This window comes from Athene noctua, chromosome 10 (assembly GCF_965140245.1).
Source record: "Athene noctua chromosome 10, bAthNoc1.hap1.1, whole genome shotgun sequence".
Lineage (NCBI taxonomy): Eukaryota > Metazoa > Chordata > Aves > Strigiformes > Strigidae > Athene > Athene noctua.
This window is the reverse complement of record NC_134046.1, coordinates 3,718,257-3,733,150: the sequence shown is the minus strand read 5'-3', so window position 1 is coordinate 3,733,150 and position 14,894 is coordinate 3,718,257. Positions and strand designations below refer to the sequence as shown.

At 42.1% G+C, this 14,894-nt stretch overlaps 1 protein-coding gene across 2 annotated transcripts in view; it reads left to right on the top strand.

Moving 5' to 3' along the window:
• The first annotated feature begins 34 nt into the window (after nt 1-34).
• ARIH2 (ariadne RBR E3 ubiquitin protein ligase 2) overlaps nt 35-14,894 on the top strand; it is a 32,818-nt gene continuing 17,958 nt past the window's right edge. Inside the window, exons 1-3 of one of the 2 annotated variants that reach the window (XM_074914645.1) lie at nt 84-169; nt 580-678; nt 4,109-4,455. In XM_074914645.1, coding sequence (XP_074770746.1) covers nt 4,207-4,455 — 249 coding nt within the window. In that variant the 5' untranslated portion in view covers nt 84-169; nt 580-678; nt 4,109-4,206. Of the gene's footprint in view, nt 170-579; nt 679-4,108; nt 4,456-14,894 lie in introns of both variants that reach the window. The other variant, XM_074914644.1, reaches the window with a different exon arrangement.

Below are 14,894 nucleotides of genomic sequence, written 5' to 3'. Positions count from 1 at the left end.
CGCTCCCCCCCGCCGGGCCCGGCGGCGGCCGCGGCCCCGCCCGGCGGAAGTGACGCCAGGCGGAGGCCGGTGCTTCCGGCGTGCAGGCTGTGGCGGCCCGGCAGGAGGAGCCCGGGGCGCCGCTCCCTGCCTCCCCCGCCCGCCGCCCGGCCGCGCTCCGCGGCGCCCGGTAAGTGCGGGGTGGCTGGGCCTCGTCGTAAGAGGAGGAGGCGGGGGGGGGGGTGTCTCCCGGTGGGGCGGCCTGTGCCGCGCCGTCCCGCGGTGCCGGGGAGCTGGGGGCGCCCGGTGAGCGCCGCCGCCGCTTACCGGGCCCTTGTCCCTTCAGCGGGAGGTAGCGGGAGCCCGGGGCGGGGCGTGAGGGGCGCGGAGCCGCTTCTCTGTAAGTTCTACTCAGTTTAGCGCCCGGCCGCGCTCCGCCCCGGAGCCGGTACCGAGGTCGGGCTGCCCGGGGGAGAAGCCGCAGCCCGTGAGCGCGCAGGCTGGCGCCAGTCACGGGCTGTGAGTGGGCTGTGCTTGGGGCTCCTGCCTCGGCCTCCCACCCTTCAGGCTCTTCCTCCACAGTTCCCTTCTCTCCCCCAGTTTTCCTGGGCTTTCCTCCTACAAGTATGCGGCGTTCTGGCTGTGTGGGACAAGTACGGAATTTAGCCTTGCACGGATTACAAAAGAAACGGACCTGAGGTAATTGAAGTGATTACCGTGGAAGGAGGGCTTGTGTACTTACGCATAAAATAGCTTGCTAAAAGTGATGACAGGTTAGAAAGGACAGGAACGCAATGGATTAGATGAGTTGGGAAGAAAAGGCGGTCGTGCTATTATGAACAAAGACTGGGAAGTGGGAGGAGAGCGTGCAGATTCACGGGGGATGTGTGATGTGGCTGCAAGGAGGTCTCTGCAGAGTCATCCGTGGTGAACAGGATGGGGGATGTTCTAGTTTCTCACTCCTGAGATGGAAAAATCCTATCAAAAAACTCGGTGGAGAAGGAAATGGCAAGGTATGCATGGTGTGTCTGTGAAGAAGTGATTGAGGGTGATCCACGGATTGCAGGTTTGCGTGACACGGATACAGTTAACATCGATAGCGAGTGGGGAGTTGGGGTTGTAGATGGTTGCAGAGAGAAGAGAGCGTCAGCCCATTTGAAGTTTCTGTGGGTAACTAGTTCAGGAGGCAGACTTGAGTTAGACTTTCTCTACTTCAGAATTATCAATAAAGAGGTGAGAAGAAAAAGCCATCTCAAATAGCTGTGAGATATCAACAGTAAAAGTAGGAGTGTCCTACAAAGTATTTACTAGAGGAATCCTGCAGAGGTGGGTAAGAGGGCAAGAAATTAAAAAATGCTGTAGGAGGACCGGGTATGAGGGATAATATAATTTACTGTGTCTAACGGTGGTGAGGTCAGAGAGACACTGGTGGTGGCATATTTGAAGGCGTTTTGTTTCAAGAGACCTTGTTAAGAAGAATTGTGTTGCAAAGCAGGAGTCAGCAAGAGGGCATCTCTGTTGGAGCTGATATGCGGCAGAGCGTGGGAGTGGGTGTGTTTATGAGTTCTGCGAGGAGGCTGGAGGAAGAGAGGGGATTGAATTGTATTAGTGTTAGTGAAGATGAGGCAGTATCTTGGATGAAAGTGGTAAAGAATCCTCCCTTAGGTAGGAAAGCAATCTAAATATGGTTTTGAACTTTATAATCTGATTTGGGGGATTATGGTAATTATTTAATCTAAATACTCTGCTTTTTTTGACCTTCTTTTTTGAGCTTTACATCTTTATTGTCATAAAAGCTAGTGCTATCAAGTATTAGCTGTGTCCTGTCTTAGTTTGTATTCAGAGAGCTTGTGATTCAGTTGTGAACGAGGGCATTGGGCTGAGCGTGGGGTGAGTTCCTTATTTTTCTAGTGCCCTGCTTTGCTGTGTCCACAGAGCTTGTGCCTCAGCCTTCCTCTTTCTCCACGCATGTCTGTGGGACGTTCAGTTATGCTGGAAGTGAGCTCTTTCCTAGAATGTTGTGATAGGAGTCACAAAAATCATCCAGTCTGCAGACTGTCTTCTGCTTGATATATCCCGTTTGCCCATGCAAACGGTTCCTCTGTTTGCTCCAATAAGTGTGTTAGTGGCACAGAGAAACAGCTCTGCACTCTCCTGAGCCTCCTCCCCAGAGACTGGTTTGTAAATGCTGAGGTGCCACGTAGGCCTGTTGTTCTACTTAGGTATCTAAAAGCATCTCATTCCTTGGGTGGGACTCACTATGTGTTGAGATAGCAAATGTACCCAGTGTTTTGGGGATTTTTTTCTGTCTCTAGAGTGTGGGATGATCAGAGGGAGTTTGAGAAGTTCCCTGACTGGTGAAAAGTTCAGGCTTTGTGATGCTCTGAGGTTGGCTGAATGAAGCTGTTGCACGCTGGGCTATTGATATCTCTGTAGGAATGTTCACAGTGGGTTTAGATTCTCAAATAAGTTATCCCTTTAACATAAGGTTTAAGATCCATTACTACTTCTATGCAGGAGGTCAGTGTTCATACAGATGAAGCCCAGAATGGAATCATTAACTCTAAGCAGGGTGGAGGGAGGGACAATATATATAGGTTTGCCTTGTGTCTGTCAAATCAGATTTCATATCTGCCTCCTTCCAACATGGAGAGGGCAGTACCTCTGCTCCTCTGAAGTTCTGTGGGAAGCAGTGCTGTAAAATGTTTGTATGTCGTGAATAGCTAAGGAATTGAGAGGCAAATGAAAGGAATAGAGATGAGAATTCAGGGGATAATGTAATTAGCTGCTACCCTTCATCCTCTCTCACTGAAGCTTTGTATCTGCTGAAATCACTGCAGCCCCTCAAATTAATTGTACATCACATCTCTTCCTGGTTATTGTGTTCTGCCTGCTCAGGTTACTGGAAACAGAAGACAAACGAGTTGAAAAATAATGAAAATTTATGGTTAAGATTTTCTGTGCTCTAAAGTCAGGATTCTCAAAACTTGATTATGGTTTTCCCAGCAGCTACAAATTGTGGGAATATATTTGAGTAACAGAGCTTATATGCGTTTGCATTACTATGCTGTTAGAAACCCAATATATGCTGCTTGTGGAAAATATAGCTTTGATTTTATGCATATATCTTTATATGTAAAATCTGTTTGCAACATTGATTTAAGTCTTTGGTACTTAATATATTCTCTCGAAAGGAAATTATTTGGTTAAATGGAAATTTGTGACTAAATATGAGATGACCATAATTCAAGGTTAATATGTGCTCTACTGCTGAACCTCTTGGAACTTGAATTCATGCAGTTTAGTTACACAAGCAGAAGGTTTCTAGTTCAGATAAGTGAAGTCAAATATGTCTATTTTCCAATACCAGTAAGTATCTAAAAAAAAAAGTTGGCTGTTCTGATTCTTCTTGAATAGCAGCTGCCAACACTTGAGCATAAATTTCTGCGTTCAGAAGGTAATAAGTGAATATTGAGAAAGTAACGAGAGAATTTGTTTTATTTCCCCCTCAGATGTAAGGCCCAAGCCACATCACATCCAGTAGAACCTGCTTAAAGGGATTAACTAATTTCACTCTCTCTCGAGATGGTATTGAAGAGTGTTAGGTTGGGTGGATGCAAGAGGTCTGTTTGCTTGTCTTATTTTTGAAAGTCCCACTTAATGTCTAGTTCTGAAGCAATATGGACAGGTTGCCTTTCTGGCTACTGTGGTCACAGTTAAGGGGTTTGTATTTTTTTCCTGTTGATGAAAGGGATGTGATGCTTTTCTGCAGCACTTCAGACTGTTGGTAAAAAATGTCATAAACTTAGTTATGTCTCTGAAAAGACCTGTAGCGAAATTCATAAAGCCACTTTCCACATGTCAGAAGTCTCGGGGCTCACACTGGGGGGGGTAGGATGCAATGTAATAAGCCAGTCTCTGAGGGTTTAGGCCTCGCCTGTAAGAACAGCCTTGGCTTTGCAGGTGCAAGAGTTGCAGTGGATCCAAACCAGGGACCTGCACAGCAGAATCTTCTTCAGCTGGGCTGTTGGGTCAGTCCATTTGTGGCTGCTTGATCACCTGTATGATGTTGACGTGGCCTCTCTTACAATTTCTTAGGCAACAGAAAAAATTGTTTTTCCCCCCTTAGGAGACAGAGCTCAGATGAAATCAAAAGAACGATAAAGTTTGGAGGAGAAAAAGAAGCTGCAATTGCTTTCCTGGTCTGCAGTTTGACAGGGCATTAAGATGTCCGTGGACATGAACAGCCAGGGCTCTGACAGCAATGAAGAGGATTATGACCCTAATTGCGAGGAGGAGGAAGAGGATGAGGATCCTGGGGATATTGAGGATTATTATGATGGGGTAGCTAACGACGTGGAGCAGCAGGGAGCAGATGCCTTTGATCCAGAGGAATATCAGTTCACCTGCCTGACTTACAAGGAGTCGGAGAGCACTCTGAATGAACACATGGCCAGCTTGGCTGCCACGTTAAAGGTGAGGAAAGGTTTCTGCATTAACACAGGTGTAAAATAAAGTCTGTGATGAAAAAGGCAAATGCTGAGCATACAGTTTGAAATAAGCTGTGGCAATGTTGCTGTTATGGGGGTTGGAGGAAATTATTGAAGGTCCCTGGTTCAGAACTGACTCAAAGCTTTACAGTTGTTACATACTGGTTCTGGGGCCTGAAAAATTTTCCTTACTGAATGTTGATTCTTACAGTATTTTTTTTACAGAGCTGGGCTTCATGACCAAAATTCCCAAGTTATAACTCTTTGCATTGACACAATGCATAGGGGATATATAGAAAAGAAACAAAACAAATCCTAAATGGTGCAGATTGGTACACCTGTGTTTGAGAAGATAACTGACAGATAGGAAGACATGCGAAAACTCTGTAATTCTAACAAAAACACCTTTCTTTGTTGGTTCTGAGAGAATAATCATAGACTTTCAAAGACAGATCAGCTGTCATGCCAGGTATTAACCCTACTGTTGCGGTGACAGCAATTAAAGTACAATGAACTTGACAGCTCTTGTAGTGACTAATTCATCATAGAAGAGTCACACTCTGAGTCAGCTCCATGGTATTATGCTCAATAAGACTTTTGTGAAGTTTTCTTTTTCTTTGTGTGACTGACAACTGTAGTACAGACTAGTAATAAGATGAGATTCCCCCTCTGCTTTGTCTGTGTACTTGGTTCTCTGTGCAGGTCTCAGAGGAAAGCAGTTTTTTAAGCTCTGGTTGTTGACACTGGGTTGAAATTACCGATGCATCTACTTTGTAACAGATCTCCTAGTGCTTGTTCATCTCTGGAACAAGCCCTGAAAACGGGACAAGTGACCACAGCATATGAAAAAACATGTTGGATCGGTTTTGATTCCTATTCATTTGGTCTGAATCAAACCTAATTTGAAAAAAAAAAAAAAAAGAGGGATCTCTTGATCCTTATTTGCACGTAATCATAAAGTCTGAGGACTATGAAGCCTGTAAACAACAGGCTCTAAAGTGCACCCATACTTTTTGCTGCATGTCTAGCTGATTTTGCAGTCTGTTGTGCTGATTCCCAGCGTTCACCACCTCAGAAAGTGAAGTTTTACTCTTTTGTGACTGTCAAACTCGTGTCTGTGGTTTCTTCAAAATGTGCAGTTCGAGCTCTGAATGCCTGCTGTTCCCAACAGATTGTCAGAAAAGGGAAGCAAAAGAAAAGAAAAATGAGAATAGTTGGTCAGCACTTTTGATCCAGCTGCCAGTTGCTCTTGGTTCTTAGCGATTAAGAAAAGATTTAGAACAGCTTTTCTTCTCCTTACTGTTTGCCTTCAAATGGAGCACCCTTCAAAAAGGTGACCCCTGCCATATTGTTCTCTTGAATTATGTTAACAAAAGCAATACTTTATTTAGTCTTTAAAATCAGGCTTCCAAAGTTAAAATAAATTTTCCAGGAATTCTGAAGGTCTCATTGAGCAAACATAGTTGACCAGGTAATACCAACCTGCTAGCTCAAATCTCGCTCCAAATATGACCCAAGGAGAGAACATTGTGGATTCATTTTTAAGTAAATATGCAGGCCTATTCTTGATGTGAAAAGAAGTGCTACGCATTCAGGTTTATGCATGGGAAGATAAATTTGGGTAGAAACCTGGAAAACTGTGATCTTGTAAGCCACACACTAAGTCTTTGGCACTTGAAGTGCCACGTTAACCCTCTGTTCACTAGCAACAGTGGTGCAAGAATTGCCCTTTTCTTGGAAATCTGTTGTGTGTCTGCAGCATGTGCTTTTTGTTTCCTGGCAATACCTCAGCACCATCCTCTTTCTTCTTTCCCCTGTCTTCCCCCAAGGAAAGCTGTAGTTTTGTTAGTTTTCTGACACAAACTGGAGTGGAAAGAATTTGTGTTGAATTAACAAGCCTAGAGAAGAAGGAAATTGAATAGAACATGTTGAACTATTTGCTATCGTTATTTTCCATTGACTTAATGGATACGAGTTAACTGGGGCAGACTTCTGTGAGAACTATATTAACTTCTTTCCTCTAATTTGCTTGAGTTCTAAAAACTTTTTTTTTTTTATTTTGAACACTGCCTTTCATAATGTCTTGATTTTTTTCAGGGTAGTGGTGATTGTTCTTTTGGAGCATGCTAGTTAATGATGTTGATTTAATCTCCTTTAATTTGTGCTAGTTGTTACATAGTGCTTTTCAGCATTAGCTCATGTTTAAGGCAGAGTTGTTGCCCCTAATAGGAAAAGATGAAGATAAACCTAAGACTTTCTTCAGGAGGTACAGTGTTGAAGGCAATGCGTGACATGGTATCTGAGCAATTTGCTATTACAAGAGATGAATAGACTAATACAATTCCCTAAGGCAAAGAAAAAATGAATGCAATAAATGGGCTCAAAGCCATGTTTGATTGTTCTGCCACTGTATATTGTCATTACGTGATTCACTTTCTGAAGGTTAAATTGGGGAGGATTTATCGAGCTTGTTTTTTTCTCTGTGACATATTGTCTACATACTTTTAAGACCAGGAATAGGTGTTCAGAGTTTTACATCTACGTACTTACAGATCTGTACTGTTACTAGCTAATAACAGTCTAAATAAATAGTATTTCACTTGCTCTGCTCACTAACCCTCAACATTTGTTTTGTAAACTGTTTTGTTCAGCTATTTCAGGCTGATAGTTGGAATTCTTATTTTGTTAAAGGCATTGAGATAAAGGATGATCTTCCTTGGAAACCCTCTTGGCTACCTTTTTTTCATTCCCTGTGTGTTACAGCTGACCCTGTTCTCACTCCTACTGAAGCTGGACAGACAACTGAACAGATCATTAGCTGGCTAGCTTCAGGCGCCCTGTGTGTGTTTAAAAGTTTGCATGCAGTGTAAAAAGAGACAGTCTTCACAAAACACTTGGTTTTTATCTACCCCAATTAGGGGAAAAAATATCCCTTAAAATCTTAAGTCTGATAAAAGCATGAAACCAAACATGTATGTAAATGTATGCCCTTGTATCTCTTGCTGTCATAGGAAACTTTTAACCTTAAATTCTTCTGACTTGCTTTTTCTCAGGTGAGGAGTTCTGAATAGAAAAAATTAGTACAAACAAGGTAACAGTAGATACAACCAGCTGTGCTGTGTCAGGCCTGCAACTACAGTAGTGGTTATTCCAGAACCATACAGAAGCTAGAGAGACTCTGTAAGTGATACTCTGAAAGCTTTTCCTCATTTTGGTTTTAGTAAGAACTGTGAGTAGATCCTTGATTTCCAAGAAAAGGAGGAGGAAATGCTTGCTTCTTGGTTAGGGCTGTTAATCTGGAGGTCTGTTTGTGGAGGGTTCAGTTAATACCCTGACTAAAATTAGGAGAGGCTATCTCTGTTGAAACATGCCAGAACAAAATCTCAAACTAATATCCAAAACTGATTCTCTGACCTAAAGGCCAGTGAATTGAAGCAGACCACTTTTAATTCCTCAAAAAGTCACCTGACCAATGGTCAACACTTGCTAAGGACAACACTCTTGAAAGCAGAATGGCACGTATTGCCTGCAGACCAGCAAAGGAATTTACAACAGTTCTTTTTTAAAAATGGATATAAAATCCAGTATCTTTCAGAAATAATGTGTTAAAATTGTATAGTAATAAGTTTGTTTTCAAGATAACTCCTGTCAATCGTCATTGAATGATTGTGGGTCCTGGATTGGAGTGTCAGTACATGCATACAAACAGTACGATACTCCACAGTTGCACAAAGTTGACCCTGTCACTGGCAAGCAATTAAGTGTGTGATGATGTCATAATTGGTTTTGCTTATGAATGACACTTCCTGGCTCTGCTGAGGGTCTCTGTACAAGTCTAGAATATCTGTGATGTTCCAAATAACTGGCAGTAGTTTCTCTGTTTTGGTGATGAGATAGATCTTTCCAGTTTTTACCAATTTTTTTCTTTTTTAAACTGGTGATATAAGCCACCAAATAAAACTACTTCAATTGCAGTTCATGAAAAAAAACGTTACCTTGACTTTAGGTCTTTTTAGAAACTGATTGTCAGTCACGAGGAAGCTAAGATATTTCTGCACGTACAAGGTAACAAGGAAAGATAGTCATGTTTTACAGGCAACTGATACTGATGTAGTCTTTCCACTAAAATCAAAGGAATCGTAAAACTGAAGAACTTAAAATTTTCAGTTTGCTAATGTGAGTAACCTGCTAATTGTCAGACAGCAAAAAGCTAACTTCCCTTGCTTCTTGAAATAACAGCTCCTGATGTGTGTTTTAGCCCTGTCCCTTGAAGAATAAAACTTGGTAGATGCAAAAAGTATTTGATATGACACAGTTCTGAATCTATTAATCCATGTTATCACTACTGATCTTTCAGAGATCAACCAGTTTTCTGTATATTCTTGCTCACCTTACTGATACCACATCTTTTAATGCAACCAAATTGGTATTTGCTCCTAAAAACACAGCCCTCTGAAACTGTTGCACACGCTCAAATTGCGCTGACACAGAACAGTTAGTTTGTAGAGCTGCTTGGTGGATGCTGGCAGCGGTCCTTTTCAAATACCATCTTTAGCAGATCCAGAGTCATGTGCGTGGAGATTGGCAGCCTGTATGAGCAGCTCTACCCGAAGGAGCTGGCGCTTGCGGAAAGCCTGTTCCGTGCAATTGCAAAAACTCTGTAAAGAGCCAGATGTCAAGACACTGGGGTGTGGGGGGTGTGTGCCACCCTGTAACGCTGGGCAAACTGTGACCAAGCGTGTGCTGTGGGGTGCCTATCTGAACAAACATGCCGTGTTGCATAGTCATCCTTCTTGATGCCGTAATGACTTCATAAAACTTACATGCAACAGAAAATGGCAGTCAAAAGACTAGCTTGTACCTAAGTACCTCAAGTACAGGAGAGTTAGTAAAGCCCCTTGAAATATTTAAATACATGTACATAAGAACAGGGTTTGAAAAATTTATCCTCGTAGTCAGTGTCCATAAGAACTGACGTTGGTAACTGTCCATAAGAACCAACATTGCTAAGTATTAGTAAACAGTAAATATTTAGATATTATTAAATATTTTAAATATTGAATTAGTAAATATTCAATACTATTATTTAAATATCATTTGCTATAAGGGTAGACATCTCCACAGAACCCCTGTGGTGCTGTTTGGCAATGATAACTCACTTTTTCCAAGTACCTGTAAACCCTAGATTAGTCAGAAAATGCAGGTTTGCTTCTGTGTTTTAATATCAAGCTGACGTTATGTGGGGAATCCAGTCTGAAGCTGTAACTCTTGGGAGCACAGACCTTTGTCCTTTACCTGCTTTTTATTCCCAAACAGAAAGATCCTGGAAGTTCTGCTGTGTGAAAGCTGTGTTGTTGCCTACCACATTCACAATGTCTGTACTTTAGCAATATGTTAAACAGCAAGAGGACATGAATGTGTCTGTAACTGTCTTCAGTGTGTGTGTTATTTTGGATCAGAAATGTGTTGGTTTTTTTTAAAAAAAAAAAAAAGTAAGTTTTCGTAGCCTTCTGGTCAGCAAGATAAGAGAGCTGGCTCGAGAGTCCATACCTTGCAACAACTTAATGAAGTCATTTAAGGAGAGAAACCAGTTTTGTTACTTAATGCCCAGGACTGCTGAAATTCTCAACTTGATTGGAAAAATGAGCCACAAATGTGGAGGGTGATTATAGCCCACACGTTTCTTTGTGATTCACGCCTTAAGTGTATCTTACAGCCTGTATGACTGCAGTGAGCAAAAAAAAATAAAAATCTGTTCACAGCTGTTGATGAGTATGATCTTGGTGGGAGGTAGAGGCAAGACACAAGTCATTAAAAATGCCAAAACAATCTCTCAGTAACTGTTTCATGTTGCAAGCTTACAGCTGGACAACAGGGTCTTAGGAGTGGCGTGAGGCAGCTGAAGCGCGTTGCCGGAATTGTGTGCTCTGCCTACTGAGGATGGCGCAGCAGGAACGAGCTACGTTGTGTACTGTGAAACGCTGTTTTACAGAGCAGATGTTCCTCCTCTTCATCCTTTTATAACAAAAGAAAAATGCCCTTAGAAGCTGGGATTGTCAAGCAAAGGACTGTTATTTGGGACCGAGCAGGGATTACTCACTGCAAAGTTACCTAAACCCTGGGCTCTGTATGTGTGTGGCGGCTCCAGTGCTTCCCAGTGTGAGTTGGCTGCTCTGTCTCCTGAGCTACTGGTCACGACTGTGTGGATTCAGGTTATGACCTGCTCTTCGTTTTCTCCCTGCACATCATCCTTTCTGTCAACCAGAAGGAATTGTCCACTTCCTCCGTGTTTTTTGCTGGGGGAGCACCTAGGCAGGGGCAGAGTGGAGTGCAGCAGTGGGGTGGGTTGCTGGGGGTGCTGGCAGTGCAGGACAGCGTGTGCTGCTGGGTGCTGATGCTCTCAGACACTACATTACGTTGGAAAGAATAGCTGCAGTGAGTACAGCTGAGGAGTCTCATGTCAATCTTGTTCTGTCTTACAGCTTTCTCGCTGCATTTCTTTCACTCTAAATCTTTCAAAGAAGGAATCTCATAGCTGTTTTGTAATAATGCCTTCTGGCATAGTATCTTGCTTAAGTCTTTTTTTTGTCTTTTTTTTTTTTTTTTTTGCTTAATTTATTTCTGAATTTCCTCAGGAAGAATAGCCTAACAGCTTGAGAAATACGTATGTTGAGATTTCCTAGCTGAGTCCTACTGATCCTGTTTGTTGGCAGCTGCAACTGAAATTGTTGCTGTCCTGTGTAGGAGAGCAGATGGATTAAAGCAATGTGTAAGTGTGGAGAAGGAGTTAGCATTTAACCCGAGATCCCCTTTCTTCAGTGTGTGGCCAACTAGGTTGTGTGCTGACAGCTTCACAAACCATGTGTATAACACCGGCAGGTTTTGTCATTCCCAAACTTCACTCTGCCTCCTAAATATGCTTCTCATCTTGTGGACTGACACCAGGTCTCTGCGTGCCAGAGGGTGAGGGACAGGGTACAGATTAAAACACTATGACGAAGCAGAGCTCGTGTAGTGCTGTTTGTCAAGACCTTTCTGTGGTATTAAGACTGCAGCTACAGACTCTAAACTGTATTTCTTTCCCTGGTGTAGCCTGCAGTCTTTAATCAGGAGAGGGGCTGAAATGTCAGACAAATTATAAGCAATACTGTGAGTGAAACCTAAAGGTGGAGGGCTGCTTCTTATATTTTTTAAGCTTGACTGAGCCCAGGAGAAAAAAGCAGGGTATCTGATTTTGTAACTTAGTCTTTTTTTTTTTCCTGATAAGTGAAATTAGTTTGAGTTTTAATTTTGAAAGCAGCCTTCTGATGCTCAGGAATCTGTAACAGATACAGAGGACTTTATTACAAGACTTTGAACACTTGGGGTGTTTATGGCAGATGATGTTAATCACAGCTCAGGCCCCTGCAACCTTGTGAGATTTCTACCAGGATTGCATATTGGAAGTCTGCTTAAAAGAGAGGTAGATCAAAGCAAAGGAGAAAATGTGGTCCAAAAAAAGCTTTTTGGTTGCCCTTTTATTCCTTCTTAATTCCTAATATTTCTGCAGCTTTCTGAGAAATCCTCCAGTAAAAACAGGGCGGTCAGATAGTTTTTTCCAGTGGGGCATGGAGGGAGTCAGATCTCCTTTCCACAGAAGAAGTTAGTGTAAAATAGTATTTTTGCCATTTGTGAGTCACTTTCTTTACCTCAATAACCTTAGGTAAAGTGTCTGAAGGTTGTGGGTCTTTTTCAGCAAAATTACTCAATACAAATTATGGTTTCTTTCTGAAGTGTTACTCTACTGCCAACTCAATTCAGTCTTTATTTTGCCCATAGTTACTCACCAACAGCAACCATTTGAGGCTCTTGCTTTGTGTGTTTTTAATGTAAAGAATTTAAGAATTTGTTTTTAGAAGTTTTGATGCAGCCCACAAACTAGTATCTTCTGAAGTTCATCCCTTCCTTGTAGAACTTTCAAAAACTATTCGTGGATTAAAAGAAATGCTTCCCAAGATTAATCCTGTTTGCCTAAATCTCTTTTTATATAAACCTTTGATTGGGGGAAAGACAAGAAATGGAAGCTGCATTTCTTCATGCCAGGTTTGTGTTCATCTCGACCAGACATTTCAGCGCAACCCTGATCTAACAGGAATTGTCAGCTTGGTGCAAAGCCACGGGATGTCAGCTCCGACCAGATCATCTCCAACTCATTCTGAATTGAATGTCTTTGAGAATCATGTGATGATTCTTGTTTTAAATTCCTGATATCATATCCCTGCAAAAGTGAGGATTGAAACACACCTCCAAAAAATAGGCCATCCCTTGGAGAAGAGTGAAATGATCTCATGAGATATGCATGCGACATAAATATGCATGAACAATTTCTGTAGAATATAAGCTCTACAAAAGACAGTGGTTTTTTTAGCTTTTAGGAAACATTTCTGTCCGAATTAGCAACTGTCAAAGTGGCATGGTTGAAAAGATTTTCTGCTGTAGAGAGATGAAACTTCAGCTGTTCAAACAACTTAGCTTATCTAGTGAAGCAAGTTGAGACATAGGTGTCTTAGAGATCTCTAAACCCAGGAAGGTACCTGCAGAGCTTCTTTGCAAATTCTTTTGAAAAGAAAGAGTGACAGACTCTCTCTTGCACTTCTGAAGTGTGAGAATTTTGCTTATCTTGGAGAGTAAAGAACCCAGGAGATATGTGGAGATAGAAATAATAAGAAAAAAATTACTGTGCTCTCTTTCAGCAAATGAATAGATGTGTGTTTAATGCGTAATGGCATTATTTCTTTATTCTACTTTCAGAATCTAATTTTGTCTGGCGCCATGGACATTTTTCAAACTTTTTTACTACTCCTGTGGAGTCTTTTCCTTAGGTAGAGCAGCCCTTTTCCCTTGCAGTGATAAGCATTAGCGTTTGGTGCCCGTTTCTAGCAATCAGCAGCCTTCTATCACTGCTAAGTCAGAGTTAAGCTGATGGAGGTTTGGAAGAGGCTTGTGAAGTGACTAAATTCCAGGTTTAAGGTGTAGCTAGAAATTGCAGATTGGATGAGATCCTCTCGCCAGCTCTGCCACTCCATTGTGAAGAAAGAAGCCTGGTCTTCAGTCAGAAATTTTCCATGTTTAGATTTGGACTGAGCTGATCTTTAATCCTAAAGTTTTAAGCTGATGGTGAGAAAATGGGGAAATAAGAATGAGACAAAGAGAAATTCTTTAGCATGACTATTGCTCTCAGCTTTTATCTCCTAAACGTTAATAAATTTCATCACAGCTAGAAGAGTTCTGGAGAAGTCAAGCTATGTAGAAGCATTGGCACAATTCATCAGTTGCAGACAAAAACTGAAATAGAAGTGCAGCCTTTAGAATATGCATTCCCTTCTGCATTGTGGTCTATAGTAATATCTTACTGAAGTGACCTGCTGCCAGCAAGGCACCAAGTGGGCTATCTCACTGGCTTTTTTGGGTCTTAATATTCTGAAACAAGAACAGGAAGGCTTAAGCAAATGATTTATCAAAGGCATCTTTTTTTTTTTTTTTAATTATTTGTGTCTGAGACAAAGCACTGTTGTTCCTGGATAACCTGAGATTCTTGTGGCACCTGGAGACTGATAGGGGACTGAATCATAGCTCTTTCTGAAATGTTTGATAAGTTTGAGATCGTTCATTGTGTGAAACTTCAGGAAACGTTGTATTGGACAATGTGCCTGAACGACAGCCAAGGCTTATTTCCTAAGCTTGTGAGGCTGCAGTGGGTACGTACGGAGGGACCATCGATGTCTTCTAACTGAATAGTTCAGCCAGCAGCGTCAGCTTCTGTACGTTGCTTCTCCAGTACTGTAAGGTAATGAATTATGTACATATGGACCAAACTTCTGGTTGCAGTGGTATTTTTCTGTGCTCAGCATGTTTTGGCTCCTGCTTACAAAGAAATACTTCAATTATTCTGGGGTGTTATTCTGGAAGAACTGGCTGACTTGGTACAATCATTCACTCATTGTGAATGTGCAATCATTGAAGAGCCTGGGAGCGCTGCTAATCAATAGGAGCAGGCTTTTGTTAAACACTTGTTTTTCTTCTCATGCTTGTTTTCTTGAATCTCTCCAGTCGTGTTGGCCCTGATGGTATTCACGTTTGTTTGCCTTCTGCATTACCAGCCTTGCTGTTGGTGAGCAGAATGTGGTGAGACTCCACTCAGCAGGCACAGCCCCAGTCTCATCAGTTATCTGCTCCTCTCCCATCACTCTTTCTTACAGTTTGAGTGTTATCTATCTTTAACGTGTAAGAACTCGTACTTCCATGTCAAGCAAACTGTGGGTACGTTGCTGCAACTGGCTGGCTCTGGGACTTTTTTTTTTTTTTTCCCCCTGAGATCGCATGCACTCCAATCAGGTAGTATCAAAAACTTTTCTGCTTCAGGGCTTTTATGAAAGTGGATTTGTG